The 15,610-nt window shown below is 48.2% G+C and overlaps 1 protein-coding gene across 1 annotated transcript; it reads right to left on the bottom strand.

The window, feature by feature from the left end:
* Positions 1–7,206: 7,206 nt before the first annotated feature.
* Positions 7,207–15,339, bottom strand: LOC144891817 (uncharacterized). Its single transcript, XM_078776677.1, has 3 exons — positions 15,270–15,339; positions 8,595–9,842; positions 7,207–7,838 (listed from the first exon to the last, which is right to left on the bottom strand). Exons 1-3 carry the CDS (start codon positions 15,337–15,339, stop codon positions 7,771–7,773), a joined length of 1,386 nt encoding a protein of 461 aa, XP_078632803.1. The 3' UTR covers positions 7,207–7,770.
* Between the last annotated feature and the right edge of the window lie 271 nt (positions 15,340–15,610).

Raw genomic sequence — 15,610 nt, forward strand, 5'->3', positions numbered from 1 at the left:
TAAACGCAGTTTCGGTGGCTCGAGCTGCAGCTCAACTCTGGACTTCTCTTGGACTCAACTCAAAGCGCCTCTCTTGGACTCAACTCAAAGCGCATCTCTTGGACCCAACTCAAAGCGCATCTCTTGGACCCAACTGCTTGGACTCCCTCTCGTCTCCCTGTAAAAGCTCATCTGCTTTGGGAAACGCCCTGCCGTGGGTTATATAGGCCCCGCCCCTCAACCTTTGCGAACCTCCCCGATCGCTCTTCCTCCGCCCTCTCTAGCCAAACCCCTGGCTCATGGTTGGTCGAGTGGGGCTGGCTCACTCCTCCCCTCTATGACGAGGTGGAGACACGCCTTTCTTCTCCGACCCTGCCTCGTGGTCAATGGCGGTTATTGGAGGGGAGGTAATTGCCAATCGACGAAAGGGGGGAATGGAGGTTTTGGGAATGGGAATGAAGGGAATCTATCTCTTTCACTTGGTGCAATGGAGTACTTCAATTAATGGGAGACACAGCCTTACCCTAAAACACAGAATAAGATATAACTATCGAACAGGGGTATTCTATGATTGGCTGACGTGTATGCTTTTGGACTAATTATGGGATGCCCTTTTGACCTTTACACAGCTCTGGAGGCAGGAGGGGCCAGACTCAAGCAATAATAATAATACACACAATAAAAAAAATACAGTCCTCATATCCGCAACAATATATATGTTGGGCTTCACTCTATAGGAAAGGAGAGAAAGACAAAGTTAGCGCGACAATGGTTTAATGACATCAATTATGAACACAATTGTGGAGCAAGGCTTGGCAGTGGAAAGCTTTACACAGCAGTTCACCACCAAGGCACTCACTGGAAAATCCAGCAAATACCAATTTCTCATATAGGCAAAAAATCAGATAAAAGTCTCCGCTGAAGACAAAGGAATAAATGGGCTCTAGAGACCTCCACCATGGTCCCTTCCTGCAGAGGGCCAAACTTAGAATACAAAGATGTGGGAATAAGATAGGTTTGACCTTCTCAGGCCCTTATCTAAACAAACCAAGCTTGGGCAAGGCTAAAGGAAGAGTTCTCACAATAGAGTATAGTTGTTTACACTTGGCACTAAAGCATTAACAGTGGGTTAAATGATTGAGTACATAAAATCAAAGGATATATTATGAGATCCTACTCTACTCAGGGTTAACAATACTCTTTAACTTGAAGGCAACAATAATTATATGGTAAATCATCCACATTTGTAAAGGAAATAACTTGTCAACATGTTTTCCCTGCACGTCGGTTGTGGTTCTTATCTCAATCTGGCACACGTTTAAAGAGATCTCCAAGGCTGGTTCTCCGATCCGTGAACAACATGTTTTTCAGCAACCTAATCCAGCTGGGTTAAAGCAGGCCACAGTAAGGACATAATTATATATATATATTTTCAGATGCTCTGATCACATGGTGCATAGGGTCTAAACCCCATGACCGACATCACCTCCCTTTTGTCTTTACGACAACACATCGAAAAGACAATGTATAAACCCCAGCAGGCCAGTGCCCCCCAGTCACATGCCAGGCGCGCAATGCATCACGCATGCTCTGGGAGGGAAACTGTCCCTTGGTTGTGGCTGTCCGATATTCAACGCATATTGTTAGCCATAATTCACGACGAAGACCCCTGGTTCGGAGATAGCTGAGGACCGGCCGGGTTCCAAGCCCACCCTTCCCTCGGCGTAGGTGCGACTCAGTCGCCGGCCTGATGAGGGGCGCTCCTATGCAGGTGCGATCCTCATGAATCAGGGCAAACAATCGACGTCCAATGCCATCAAGCCTTGTACATGTGATTGTTCTGCGGGAGAGAAGGTGGCACATTCGTTATCACAAATCTCCATCTCTGAATCAGCGTCAGTATTCATAGTGTCGGGTGCCTTGCACTGAGGTGACCCCAAATTGCGTGCTTCAGGTGGTGAAGGTGGTGGTGAAGGTGGTTCTCCCGGATATCCCAGATATGTGTTTGCCAATCGCTCCTCACTACTTGCATAATAGCAATAGCTCTTAAAGGAACCTACACTACTGAAATCAAAGGAATCCCAATGGAGAGAACTAAAGTCATAGTCTTCGTCAGAATCCCATGCGTCGGCATGCTCATTGGAGCCATGCCAGGAATCATAGACCTCCAAAGCCACATCCTCTTGCCATGAAATGTCCAGGCCGTCAACCCAATTGTGGGCATCTGAATCTTGCCATGAGATGATAGAGTTGGCCGGTTCACCGAGGGCCTTTGGATCCTTCCCATGTAGTGAGAGAAACATCTCGGTAGCAGCGGGTGATGTGGACCATCCTGTGAAACATTTTCTCACACAAATCATGATTAGGGATTTCATTATAACCAGGGTGAGTACGATTCCCATGATTATGGCCAGGCCTGTCAACAGCCATTTTACAATGATTCCCGTCCATCCTCGGAACCAGGCTGCTATTCCGGACCATACATTATTGGCCTCTTCCCTCCCCCTTCGGCTATCCGTTCGATCCTGGGTAGCGGCCTTAAGCCGGGTGATTGAGGCATCTTTTCCTTCCGAGTGATCCGGGATGTATGTACAGCATTTTCCATCGATTACCCCGCATACTCCTCCCTTTTCTGCCAGCAGCATATCTAACGCCATGCGATTCTGCATCACCATAGTTCGCATGTGTACTAATTCGTCTTCTACTTGTAGTTCTGCGATTCGGGTTTCGTTTCCAATTCGTTCCAGTACTAAGGCAAGGCTATCTATTCGCCAGCTATTCATAGTTACTCCCGCCTGGGGAAAAAATGCTCCGAACAGAACCTGCCACCAACGTCCATCCAATTTTACTGTCCCATCCGGGTTCCAAAGAGAGAATCGTTTATTCCTCTCGTGGATATGGGTATACCCTGTTTCATTAAAATGGTCTACCAAGTTTACCTTGGGGAAGATGGACCCCAGATAACAAGTCCCTCCCCAATTTTTGGGCTGGTATGGATATGCCTTGTTCCCGTAAATAAACATTACTCCATGGGGTGGGATAAGGGCAGAGGCCATGCATTTACCAATTTCGAAACGAGTGGCGTTTGGTGCTCCCCAAGACACTGTTAGCCTCGTTACATTATGCTGGGCCTGGTCATCTATCGTTATTCTAATAGTCAGGTTCACTATGTTTTTTTGTTCAAAATCATGGTAGATTAGCAAACCTATACATTTTTGGAAACGTTTTTACATGGAAAACCTGAAAATCAATGTTTACATTTGCCAATTCCGACCAATTCGATTTGACCAATTCGACCAATTCCATTCGACCAAATCGACCATTCGACCAATCGCTTCGATCGACCATTCGACCATTCGACCAATTCGATCGATTCGATTCGATTCATCGAATTCGATTCGATCGACCATTCGACCAATTCGATTTGCCAATCAATTTGACCGACCTTTGCTTGTGTGGAACTGACTGTGAAAACGATGCGGACTATATTGTCGGATACGACACCCAGGACAGTGATGACGAACTCTAAATGGCATATTGTGTAATCGTGTATGTTTGATGCCATTGACTGCCTGTGTATATTTTGTCATTGACTGCCTGTGTAGATGTGAAGTTATACTGACTGCATGTGTATATATGATTTTGCTGACTGCCTGTGTATGTTTGGTGATATGAATTATTGTGACACATTTTGATGTTATTAACTGCCTTTACAAAATGATAAAATGTATTTGATTATACAACTTATCGCGAATATAAAGACTATTTTGCAATTCAAAACCTTTGATTCGTGTCTTACCATTCCCCATAGCACTAATTTGATACTTTCATTGGATTCCTTGTCCCTGAAAATATAGGTTTAGTATATTTTAAAAAGTTTTTAGGGTAATTAGAGGCAGAAATAGAACAAAATATGTATTTTACAGTGGCCATTTTGAAAATCCAAAATGGCCGCCATACAGGTATCTCTCCAAATGTAAACATTGATTTTTAGTTTCCTTATGCTATAACCTTTCCAAAAATGTATAGGTTTGCTAATCTACCATGATTTTGAACGAAATATAATTTATTGACATAGTGAACCTGACTATAAGGGTTCCTCCCTTTTGTTGCACTGTTGCACCGGGCGGCAGATTGTCGGATGGTAGGGTGTGGGTGCATTCCGAGGTTCCCATCTGGACGTGTCCCTTTCCTATAAGACACAGCCGTCCCCTTTGCTCCGTCACCCAGACTGGGTCTGGTGTTTTGTCTAACAAAGCCTGCTTAATGGGTGGGGTATATTGAAACTCACGGGAACACACTGCTGGGTGTTTTGGGCCTACCAGCTCCAAGGTTGTGGTCAGACATGGAGTACGTAAGGGTCCTGAGCACATATCTCGTAGGGACAAGGGCAGAACTACCATATCTATTCCTGTAGTACTGGTGTGGGGAAAATGCAAACACATCCAACAACGTGATCGGTTTTGTACCTTTGCAATTGCGCAGGTCATTGTCCAATACGTGTTTTCCTTTGGCTTTTTCTTACTTTCTATCCGTGGGTATGGTGTCAGCACGTGCGAGACGCATGGTGGCTTGTAGGAGTAGGGGAAGCTATGTGAAGTCATAAATTCACATTGTAATATCAGGGTAGTGTTGCTGTCCAGTAATGCATGCGTGGTTAAATTGTTCGAGCCTTTTCCCCATTTGTAACCTGCTCTGGCCATGGCTACTATTGGTGTAATGCCTTTCAGTGGTGCTTCCTTCCTACGAGTGAGGGCAGCAAAACCTGACTTCCTTCCATCTGGGTCTATGTGTACGGCCCTCCACATTATCCACATCCATGCGTTACCCTTTACGGGGCAGCAGGGTATGTTTATCCTCTGACCCCAGGTAACGCTCTGCCGGTGGACCTGAGACTCGGGGTCTAGGGGGGTCGGGTTTGTGCTGGCAAGATATATTAAACTAAGTATGATCGTCACCCTTAACAGGCGGTGGAGCGGCATCCTCGATCTGTGGTGGTCCGTTTATGGTGTCGGTGTCTGTGGGTATGGCCAACTTACAATGCGTGGCATGTACCCAGGACGACTTGCCCTCACAAAACACCGCTGTTGGTGTGGTCAGGAGAACCTGGAACAGTCCCGTCCACCTTGGTTCCAGCGCAGTCTTACGGGTGAAATGCTTCACCAGCACGTAATCTCCTGCCTCAAAGGTGTGGATAGGCTTGCTCGTTGGCTCCGGCAGGGCCTCCCGAACTCGTTCGTGTATGCTGCGCGCCACATGGGACAGACCTATGCAAAATTTTAAAAGCATGTCATCCATGATAGGTAATTCAAGTGCCGCCATATCCACTGGCGCGGATACCGGCAAGCTCATGGGCCGACCCATCAGTATCTCGTGCGGAGAGAGACCAGTGGTGCGCCCTGGGGTGGACCGCACGCTCATTAACGCTAGCGGAAGGGCCTTCGGCCACTTGAGGCCTGTCTCGGCGCAAATCTTGGCCAACTTACCTTTCAGTGTGCCGTTTGTTCGTTCTACAAGTCCCGCTGATTGGGGGTGGTAAACGCAGTGGAACGATTGTATTACCCCCAAGGCTTTTAACACGGCCTTGATGACGTCCCCTGTAAAGTGCCCGCCCTGGTCGGATGAAACTTTCTGCGGGACGCCGAACCGACATATGAAGTGCCGCAAAAGGCACTTGGCCACCATTGTAGCGTCAGCCTTGACGCATGGGTAAGCCTCCACCCATTTGGTGAACATGTCCACCACTACCAGCACATGTTTAAAGGACATACAAGGCGGCAAATTGAAAAAATCGAACTGGATATGACAGAACGGCCAAACCGGAGGAGCACGGCCCCCGTTGTGGCGGTGCCTGTGGGGAGCCCCCCTATTATGATGTTGGCATATGGCGCATGAGCGACAGACCATGGTAACCACAGCCGAAAGGCCTGGTGCTGCCCAGGTGGAAATAATCTGCCTCATCACCCCCCTATGGCACACATGGCCATTTTGATGAGCCATGCGTGCCAACCATGGCAATAAAGCGCGTGGTGCCACGGGTTTGTTGTTAATTTTCCACATCTGTCCTTCCGCGGGGCGCTGAGCTACCAATTTAATCCAATCTTGATGTTCTACGTTCGAGGCCGCGGCTTGTCTGCATTACATTACGGCATTACATCGGTTCCTGTAGGTGCGGGTGTCGGGGCATCCGCCTGGGCGGTCACCTTGGCGCCCTGTTTGCGCGTAACTACTGGTATATTGTACCCAACCTGTTGGTTTGCCGCTTGTCCTGCTGCCTCGTCGGCTCGGGCGTTTCCGCGCGCCACTACGTCGTCTGTACGCTGGTGACCTCGGCATTTAACTACAGCTATTTTGCGTGGTAGCATAATACTATGAAGCAGATTTCGCACTAAGTCTCCATTTTTGATGAGTGCTCCCGCCGAAGTGAGGAACCCTCTCATCTTCCATATGGCCCCTTTATCGTGGACCACTCTGTGCGTGTACGCCGAGTCAGTATAAATAGTGACCGTCTGTCCCTCACTTACTTCGCACGCCCTAGTGAGCGTGTACAGTTTGGCCTGCTGTGCTGAACAGGTGGGCGGGAGGCGGCTGCTTTCGACCGTCTCCGTATCTGAGCACACTGCATACCCGGATAACAGGGATCCGTCCCATGCCCGTTTGGCTGATCCATCGACGTAATAGGTGTGGTCGGCTTCCTGTCGTGGAGTATCCTGCAAATCAGGCCTTACAGTCGATATGAATTGGACCACGTCTGTACAAACGTGCGGATCCCCTTCCTCCTCTGTTGGCAAAAGCGTCGCTGGGTTATGAATAGTGCACCGCTTCACCGTTACATTAGGTGCCATAATCAATGCAGTTTCGTATTGCATCTAGTCTAGTAGGAAGACTAGGTCCCCCTGCACCCCCCGGAGATATACTTCTAATCAGTGTTTCTAGATTGGAAAAAATGTGTAGAAAATGACTAGCTATGGCCCCAAGCTGAAAAAATGTCCCACATACCATTTTTATGCAAATTACTGCTGCCATTATCAAAAAAACGATTTTTGACATATCTCAGCCAATATTGCAGATAATTGAAAAATGAAGGTGTCTAGACCCATGTTTTGAAGGGCATAGATCATGATAGAACTATTCATAACATGATTACATGTGTCTATGGTATACTAGTATGCTAATTAGTGCTTTATTTACAAAATAATCACAGTTTTACGAAATAATAGACTCATATTAAGGTCCGTCTACACAGACGTTAACACAAAGTTTTATTTTTCTAAATATTACAACTGTCAAAATAGTCCTAGCACTCAATGTGACCACTCTTCTCTTGCTTGTTTTAGATAAACATCATTAGCATTAGTGATTCTACACTGAGTCAGTCATCATCATTTTCATCGAAATCGTCAGAGTCAAACTCTTCTTCTCCTTCCTCTTCCTCCTCCTCTTCGTGCTCTCCTGTGTTCAGAAGATCCACCAGTGAGGTTGGTAGGATGGGACCACTGGACCACATTGGTTTCAACAGTCCTTCATCAGTCCTTATCCATCCTTGCTCCTCATAAGGTTTTGGCTTTTCGATGATAGGTTGATCGGCTCTTTTGTACAATGCTACGCGGTGGTTCACACGCTGGATGTGCGGCTTCAGGGCAGACTGGCATGGAGGAAGGCGAGCCAGATCAACCTTGGACTTGGATGTGAGGGTCTTGTCCTCTCCCACCATTTTTCGTAGCAGCTTGGCACGGACAATGTCCACTGATGACTCGCGACTCTGGCCGTACATCACACAGGTGAATTTTTCTAACTGCCTCTCCACCTCAGGGTTGGCATCCCAGTTGTCACCCAGTTCACCGAATGCCCTGTGAAACCTGGGATTCTTCTCCAGCTTTTTCAAGGGCCCGACTTTTCCCTTCCCTTTGAAGGCACTGGTGCAGTCTTCTCCGCTGAACACATAGTACCCCAGGAGAGTGGCACAGGCATCTTGTGTCCAGTGAGCATCCCGATGTAGTTCATGGATGTGTGGAAGGGTCCAATCGTTACTACATGACTAGCAAATTCATTTGGCCAGCGCCAGATGATGGGAAGGGCTTTCATGCAGACACCCAGATCAAATGTATTCAGGACCCATCTCTGACCCACCTCAGCAGTTGCTGCCTCGGAACGCTTCAGTAGCTCACGAACAACTGCGTTGTCTGTGATCGGTTGGTGGATAGGCGTGCAGTAGTCGACTGTTGATTTGCTGGGTGGGGGAGAACCAGTTGCAGAGGTGAAACCCCCTAGCCCAGGCACAGGCTGCAGGCCACAGCTTCCGATGTATCTGATGAAGAGCCAGATGTAGTACTCTTGCATCGTAGTGGCATAGACTGTGTCATTCTCTGCTGGCGGTGTGAATGATGAGCCTTCAGGGAACTTCGGGCCAACGCGAGTAAAGTGCAAGGGTGGGAGAGTTTTTGGTGTGTCGACCTTCAGGCTACGCTGTTGTGACCTATTGATGGTAGGTAGCATTCGGTCCTTGCTGCTCTCGAACCCGGGCTTGACCTCCTGCACCATGATTCCTCCAGCACTGTTTACAATGTTGCTGCCGTGCACACTGGTAGTGGTTTTATTCAAGTTGTCCCACTCACAGTGGAATACAAGGTTGCCCTCTCCTGTCACAATTTGTGGTGTACGATAAGTTGAGACTTCATCCAGGACCTTGGCGAGAGCAGTTTCCAACTCCAAGGCGAAATCGTAGCTCTCAGAGTGTCCAAGCCTGTGTAGTATTGTGGTGAGCTGTTTGCTTCGGAACAGGTGCCTTACAGTCACACAGAGGAGAATGTGCTTTGGTAACTTCCATTTTCCATCTGACACTGCACGGCACAGATCTTGTCCAATGGAGAAGACCAGACGCTTCACCTTTTCTGTCTCGATGCCCTCCTTGCCAGTCATTAGCACGCTGAGAAAGCGGACAAGGTCTGGAGGTAGGATGTCTTCAGGATTGAGCTCCATGTCTTCAGCTGTTGGTGGCCATGGTTGGTCTTTACACTCTCTGAAAGCCTGTAGAATACCCTGGCGAAGTTGGAGGGCAACATTTTGGTTCTTGTTTGTGCTTCCGAGTGTGAATGCTCGTGCGAGAGCATTGGAAACTGTTATGTTTGAGCTGTGCACAAGCCAGAAAGAAATGACATCACATTTGTCATGATCAACCTTCGTGAAGTGGATATGCTCCTTGATTGGGTCATTCTGTAGGCGTTTCAGTAGTTTCTCTGACCGATAATTTGAGTTCTCATATCCATTCAGTTTCAGTTCCTCGACATAGAGCAAGCGCAAGGAAGAAAGCTGTAGAACTTTATTCTGCTGGATGACCTGGGTTTGAATGTGTTCCAGTACTGAGTTGAATGCCTTTTCATGGGCGGCTGACATGCAAGCCTGCTCCTTTGGTGCTTCGGCTCTGTGAATCGCACGCTCATAGTTGTAGAATGCTGTGCGGAAAGCTTTAAAACATGACGGATGGTGTTTGGCCTCACATGCAAAGAGGTCTTTGTTTTTCACCTTTCGATGGAGTCGATAGAGACCCATTTTCTCAGCCCGTGTTTCGATTTGCTCCCATGCATTTTCTTTGTTTTTAAAGGATGGGAAGGTTGTAGGCCTCTCAGTATTGCGATGAGCATCTTTGGTCTCAACTTTCTCACAAAATATACACTCTGGCGGGAAGATGGGTTCAGCAGAACCTCCTGGTTTACGAGGAGAGTGATGCCATGATGAGGTTGATGGCCCTGGTTCTGTATCATCTCCCAGACGATGAAAGTGGCGGACAAAGTGCTTATAACACTTGCTGTGATATCCTACTCTTTCTAGGTCATCAGGAAGAGTTGCCGGGATCTGATCACATACTGATTGCATACGACATGGGGAGTCATGCGGTTGGTTGAGACGTCTATCCCGGATCTTTTGAAGCAGTTGCAGTTTTTCTGAAGCAGATCCTTTAATTTTACGGAGGGGCGTGAAATCCCCATGATCAGACATGGATGGTACATGAAGGATGCATGTAGGAGGAGAGCTTTGGGCTGCAGGTTCTACACTCCGTTTTCTTTTGGGCATGCTTGCTGTCGATGTCTACCATCACTGTTAAATGACAAATAAGAAATCACGAATGATGTTAAAAGTGCCTGTGAAAGGAGGCTCTGAGTTTTCAGTGAGGTAACAGAGGTTCTGAGTCATGTTCTACACTAGGGTACTTTTTAGCTGACTAAACCATGTTTAGTGGCATCAAAAGTGCTAATAGCTAAAACATCTAAATTCTTCCACACTAACGTTAGCTATCTAGGCCAATGAAACATTGTGCTAAGTTACTGTAGCTAGCTCAGCTGTCGTGCCTCTTTCTGGTTCAATTCATATACAGAAGTCAACAGATATGTCTCATGTTTGGCATTAACAAAAGTTTAAGTTACACCGACATTAGGAACATACTGTACATAGATGAGGCTAGCTTTAACGTTAGCTAACATGGTGCTAGCTGGCTCAGCTGTTATTCTGCCTGTTTATGATTTCATGCAGAAACTGAAGTCAAGAGTGTGAGTAACATTATAGTTAGCATCTTACCTGGCTAGATTGGAGGATGAATACCAAGAACAACACACAGATGGAATGGAAGACTGAACTTTCAACTGAGGTATTCAATAACATCAACGTTACCAATTGATACGAGCGCGCGACATTACCAATTGATACGAGCGCGCGAGCGCGCATGTTACATGGATGGAAATGTAAAATGGCAGCTATAGCAGCACTAATTTGGATCTCTAGTCTGTCATTTCTGCACTGTGATTGGATAACATAAAAAAATATGTTTGGGAGTTAACAGCAGGAGTTGGTAGATTTTACGTGGGCTGGGTGAGAAACCTTTAAATAAGCAAGTGAAAATCTCTCGCAATACAAAGTCAATGGTGGGAAGAAAAGTTGAGTGGTACCAATGTTACTGCCAATGTCCCGCCCCTATGCAAGACTCAGGAGCATCTTGTTGACATTTAACCTTGAAAATACCTGGGTTTAGACCCCTTATGTACCATGTTAAGTTATCTGCAGTATTAACGTATCCTTATCATTTGTAAAACTGATTATTTTGTAATTACAGCATTAATATGCATACTAGTATACCATAGACACATGTAATCATGTTATGAATAGTTCTATCATGATCTATGCCCTTCAAAACATGGGTCTAGACACCTTCATTTTTCAATTATCTGCAATATTGGCTGAGATATGTCAAAAATCGTTTTTTTGATAATGGCAGCAGTAATTTGCATAAAAATGGTATGTGGGACATTTTTTCAGCTTGGGGCCATAGCTAGTCATTTTCTACACATTTTTTCCAATCTAGAAACACTGATTAGAAGTATATCTCCGGGGGGTGCAGGGGGACCTAGTCTTCCTACTAGACTAATCAGCTGAGTGGCTGTAAGGTGCTGTGTGTTTCGCTGCTGTTGTAGCGTATGAACGCAATGCGGTACCTGTAAAAGGACCGCATGTCCCATCACTATGTCGGCCGTCCATTCGACCGCGTATCGGGCAGCCGCCTTGGCTTGTAAGCACAGCAGAAAGCCTTGTTCTACCGCATCAAGATTTTTGCTGAAATAGACTACCGGATGTTCCTTATCTCCATGGGTCTGAGTTAACACGGATTGTGCGAATCCCCCTACTGCGTGGGTGAAAAGCGTGAAGGGCTTCTTATAGTCGGGAAGGCCCAAAGTTGGGGCAAAGGCTCGTTTGAGCCCTTCGTAGCAGCAAATGCGATCTTCGGTCCAGTCCACCATCTGTGGCTGGTCGTTTTTCGTCGCCTCATACAGAGGTTTAGCTAGTAACGCATAGTCAATTATCCATGTGCGACAGTACCCTGCCATTCCTAAAAATTGCAACACCTCCCTTTGTGTGCGAGGTAACGGGGCTTCCATGATGGCAGTAACCCGGCTCGCGTCGAGCTCATGTTTCCCGTGCGAAATCGCATGTCCCAAATACGTAAGTATTTCCCGCACAAACTGCAATTTCTTCCGGCCTACCTTGTGGCCTTTTTCGGCCAGCACATTTAATAGCGCTAGTGAATCCGTCTCGCAAGCCGCCTTGGATGGAGAGCAGATCAGTAAGCCGTCGGTGTACTGCAACATCACCGAGCCGCCTACCAAATGGACGTCCGTGAGGTCGCGATGCAGCGCCCGTGAAAACAAGGTGGGGCTATCTGCAAACCCCTGCGGAAGCACTGTCCAGGTAAACTGTTGCCCTCTAAAAGTGAAAGCGAAGAGGTACTGGGATTCTGGAGCTATTGGTACAGAAAAGAAGGCGGAACACAAATCTATGACTGTAAAATGTGTGGCCTCCGGCGGAATGGAAGTCATGAGAACTTCCGCATTTGGTACAACCGGGTGAATGCCCTGAATTATTTTGTTAATTTCCCGCAAATCTTGCACGAATCGCCATTTCCCCGCCATTGGTTTTGGCACTGGGAAAACTGGGGTGTTACATGGGCTGTTGGCCTCGATTATTATCCCCTGCTGTACGAGTGATTCTATCACCGGAAAAATGCCTACGTCAGCCTCATGCCGAAGTGGGTACTGCCGAATGTGTGGTAAGGGTAACCCTTCTTTAATCCGAATCACCAGGGGGGGTGCGTCCCTAATGCGGCCCACCTTGTTCTCATGTTGCGCCCATAGTGATGGGGTGACGGTGTTGAGCAACCCATCGGAGTCCCCTGGGGTAGTGGGGACCGCTCTAACCATGTGTGCCACTTTGGGTGGTAATTCCACCATCTCAAATTTGACTCGTCTTTCCTGTGGTGCCAAATCGATCATGAACCCTTCATTGTTGTCCAACACATGGACCGTTCGGTGTTCAACATCGTATCGATACTTTACTGGCGTTTTTCGCAGCCAGCCCATCATCCATCCAATGCTCTCAGGTGGCCATCCTCTGGCGGTGCTGAGAGTAACATGCGCTACCACCCCCTCGGGGTACTTAGCCTTCGTTCTCTGGTGCGGCGACAAGGTTACTGCAATTCCGATTCCCTCTCGGCCAATCCATATGTGTGATAATTGGAGGTCAGAAGTTTTCCCTATTGCTTCCGCAGCCATGTCTAAATAGTAAGCATCGCTCCCTGTCGCGTCGTAACATGCGGTGCAGTGCGGCGGGTCGTATTTCAACTTTGTAGCTATGTGGTGTACTTCCAGCCAATTGCGAATTTCTTGTGTCTTCGCTCCGACCATGTCGATCACATGGGTCCATGTTGCTAAAGCCCCCTCCTCCAACCGCCACCAATACACGGTGGGGCCGGCTCGCTGTAATGCCATCATTAACAAATCTCGGTTCGACTCTCCTACATCAACGTATACGCCTTCCTCGGTACACGCTATATTGCATCCCAATCGGCAGAGCAAATCCCTTCCTAGTAAATTAGTTGGGGCAGTGGTGGTCATGAGAAATGCATGCTTAGCTTATAACGGTCCGAGCATTACTCGGGCTTCCTTTGATACGGGGAGAGCTTCTAATTTTCCCGAAACGCCCTGCATCTGGACGCTCTGGTGTGTGGGTTTCAAAGTAGGTAAATGTCCCTTATTTATAGTACTGCGGGTCGCCCCCGTATACACCAGAAAATCTAGTGGCTGCCCATTTACATCTAAGGTCATGGTCGGTTCTTCATCTGGGGTCATCGTTATCAATGGACATTCCTTTGGCGGCCCGCATTCGTCCCGTCAATAGGTGTTTCCATACAGCGGCCCTTGCTGTCCCGGGGGCCCTCGTAGTCCCCTTGGGCAATTTGGACAATTCCGTCTCCAGTGGCCCATCTGCCCACAATCGAAGCATGCCCCTTTCCCTAGAGGCCCCTGTCCTGGAACCCCCTGTTGGCTTGGCCTTCGCCCCCCTCTGTAGGGAGGTGGGGGCCCTTGCTGTCCCCTCGGAATCTGCTGGCCTGGGGCATGAGGCCCGTATGGCACGCCCGAATTGGGGGGAGCCCATGGGGTGGGGCCCATATTAGAGGGTCCCCATTGCGGTGCCCATCCTTTCATGGGTGTTTGCGGCGGCCATTAGCCTGGCGGGGGACCTGGCGCGGGGTATGGTGGAGCGGCCCATTGGAGTTGGGGTGGTCCCCACATCTGGTTCCCTGGCCCGCTAGGCCCTTGTGGTCCCTTTGGTACTTGCATTATGGCTGCCTGTAGTGTCGGACCGGGTGTCTCATCGTCGCTCACCCCACTCTCACTATCACTTCCCATTATTTCTGCCCCCTTTTGTTTCCTCTTCTTGCTCCCCTTTGTTCTCTTTGATTGTTGCTCGGTCAATTTTTCCCTTACCAACATCTGCAACATTTCCTCCTTGATTTCCTTCTTCTTTTCCTCCAAGGAGGAGCCCGGACATTGTTCAAGTTTCGTACATAATTCATTGGTCCCCATTCCTTTCCAACCGAAAAGGACGGCATGCACTTGTTTCCTCAGCGCTGGCCGAAGCCCTTCTACTAGACAATTGTTCACCAGGGGAGCAGGTAGGTTCTCGATTTGGATTAACCCTAGTCCACCCCATCGAGCTATTGCTTTTTCTATTCTCTCTCGAAAGTCGCCGATAGTTTCCCCTGCTTTTTGTTTTATGTTCCCAATTTTTCCCCAATCTGGTCCTCCAGGCGGTGCTAGCGCATTGCCAATGTTGGTCAGGAGAAAATTCTTCAAGATGTTCCAATCGTTTCCTGCCATGGGTGGCACCCGTGCTAAGGGGTCGTCTACTGGCCATAATGAAAGTGTTTTAGCCTTTACCCATACCTTCGGTGGTAATACGGATGCTCCCAAATGACAAATATCTCTCCAATCCGGGGCATCCTCTGTAATCCAGTGGCGAAGCAATGCTACTATATCCAAGGGTTGGTCGATCAACATATCCTGAACCCTCTTCCGCATGGCCGTTAAATCAGATTCCTTCCAAGGCACCCGTTCCCTTACTACGACGCTGTTTGCATCTATCCCCATGCATTGCATGGGGAACGCCCCCTTCAGTTCTATCGCACGTTCCAGCGGTGCCTGATACTCCAATAGTGAAGGGTATAATTTCCAATCTGGACCTATCGGAGGTGGGAACCCCGGGGTGTCAGTGCCACTATCTCCATCGTCCTCGACCTGAGGGGCTGATGGTTGTGGGGGTTTTTGAGTTCGGGGGGGGGGTGGGGGGGGGTGGGGGGGGGGGTAGCCCATTAATTTCCCCTACAGCGCCCTGGTGTCGGGATGTACGTGCCTTAGATCCTGAGACTGGACCAAGGCCTTGGGAGGGATAGGGAACGGGAATTTCACCTTCCTCATCCGGTTCCTCCTCACCGGAGTTCATCCGGGCTACCATTAGCTTCTGGCTTGACTGCGCCATAAGCACATTCATCTGTTTATCCTGTTTCTTTCATCCTTGTTTTTGCTCATCCTGGTATTTCCCCAACTCCCCTCGCAAACTCGCTTGTCTGGAGGCTGCCTGTCTCTTCAAGGCTTCTTCCTTCCACCAACCATATACTTTCCACGAGTCCGGTGGGAGACTCATATTTTTCTTCTCCAGGGCATCTAAAGCCCCATATAGCACTTCCAACTTGTCTGATGCAAATGACCCTTCTTCTGGCCAAGGCGTACTCAGACCCTTGGTTAACGCA

The sequence above is a fragment of the Myxine glutinosa genome, chromosome 1 (genome assembly GCF_964187855.1).
Source record: "Myxine glutinosa chromosome 1, kmMyxGlut1.1, whole genome shotgun sequence".
Taxonomy (NCBI): domain Eukaryota; kingdom Metazoa; phylum Chordata; class Myxini; order Myxiniformes; family Myxinidae; genus Myxine; species Myxine glutinosa.

What these genes read in the sequence shown, in the direction of transcription:
- LOC144891817 (XM_078776677.1), bottom strand. Translation starts at nt 15,339, where the DNA reads ATGGCGCAGTCAAGCCAGAAGCTAATGGTAGCCCGGATGAACTCCGGT. An exon ending in GGAGGAACCGGATGAGGAAG is followed by an intron (nt 9,843 to 15,269) that starts GTGAAATTCCCG and finishes GTATGCAATCAG; the next exon opens with TATGTGATCAGATCCCGGCA. An exon ending in GGGCAACCTTGTATTCCACT is followed by an intron (nt 7,839 to 8,594) that starts GTGAGTGGGACA and finishes GAAGAATCCCAG; the next exon opens with GTTTCACAGGGCATTCGGTG.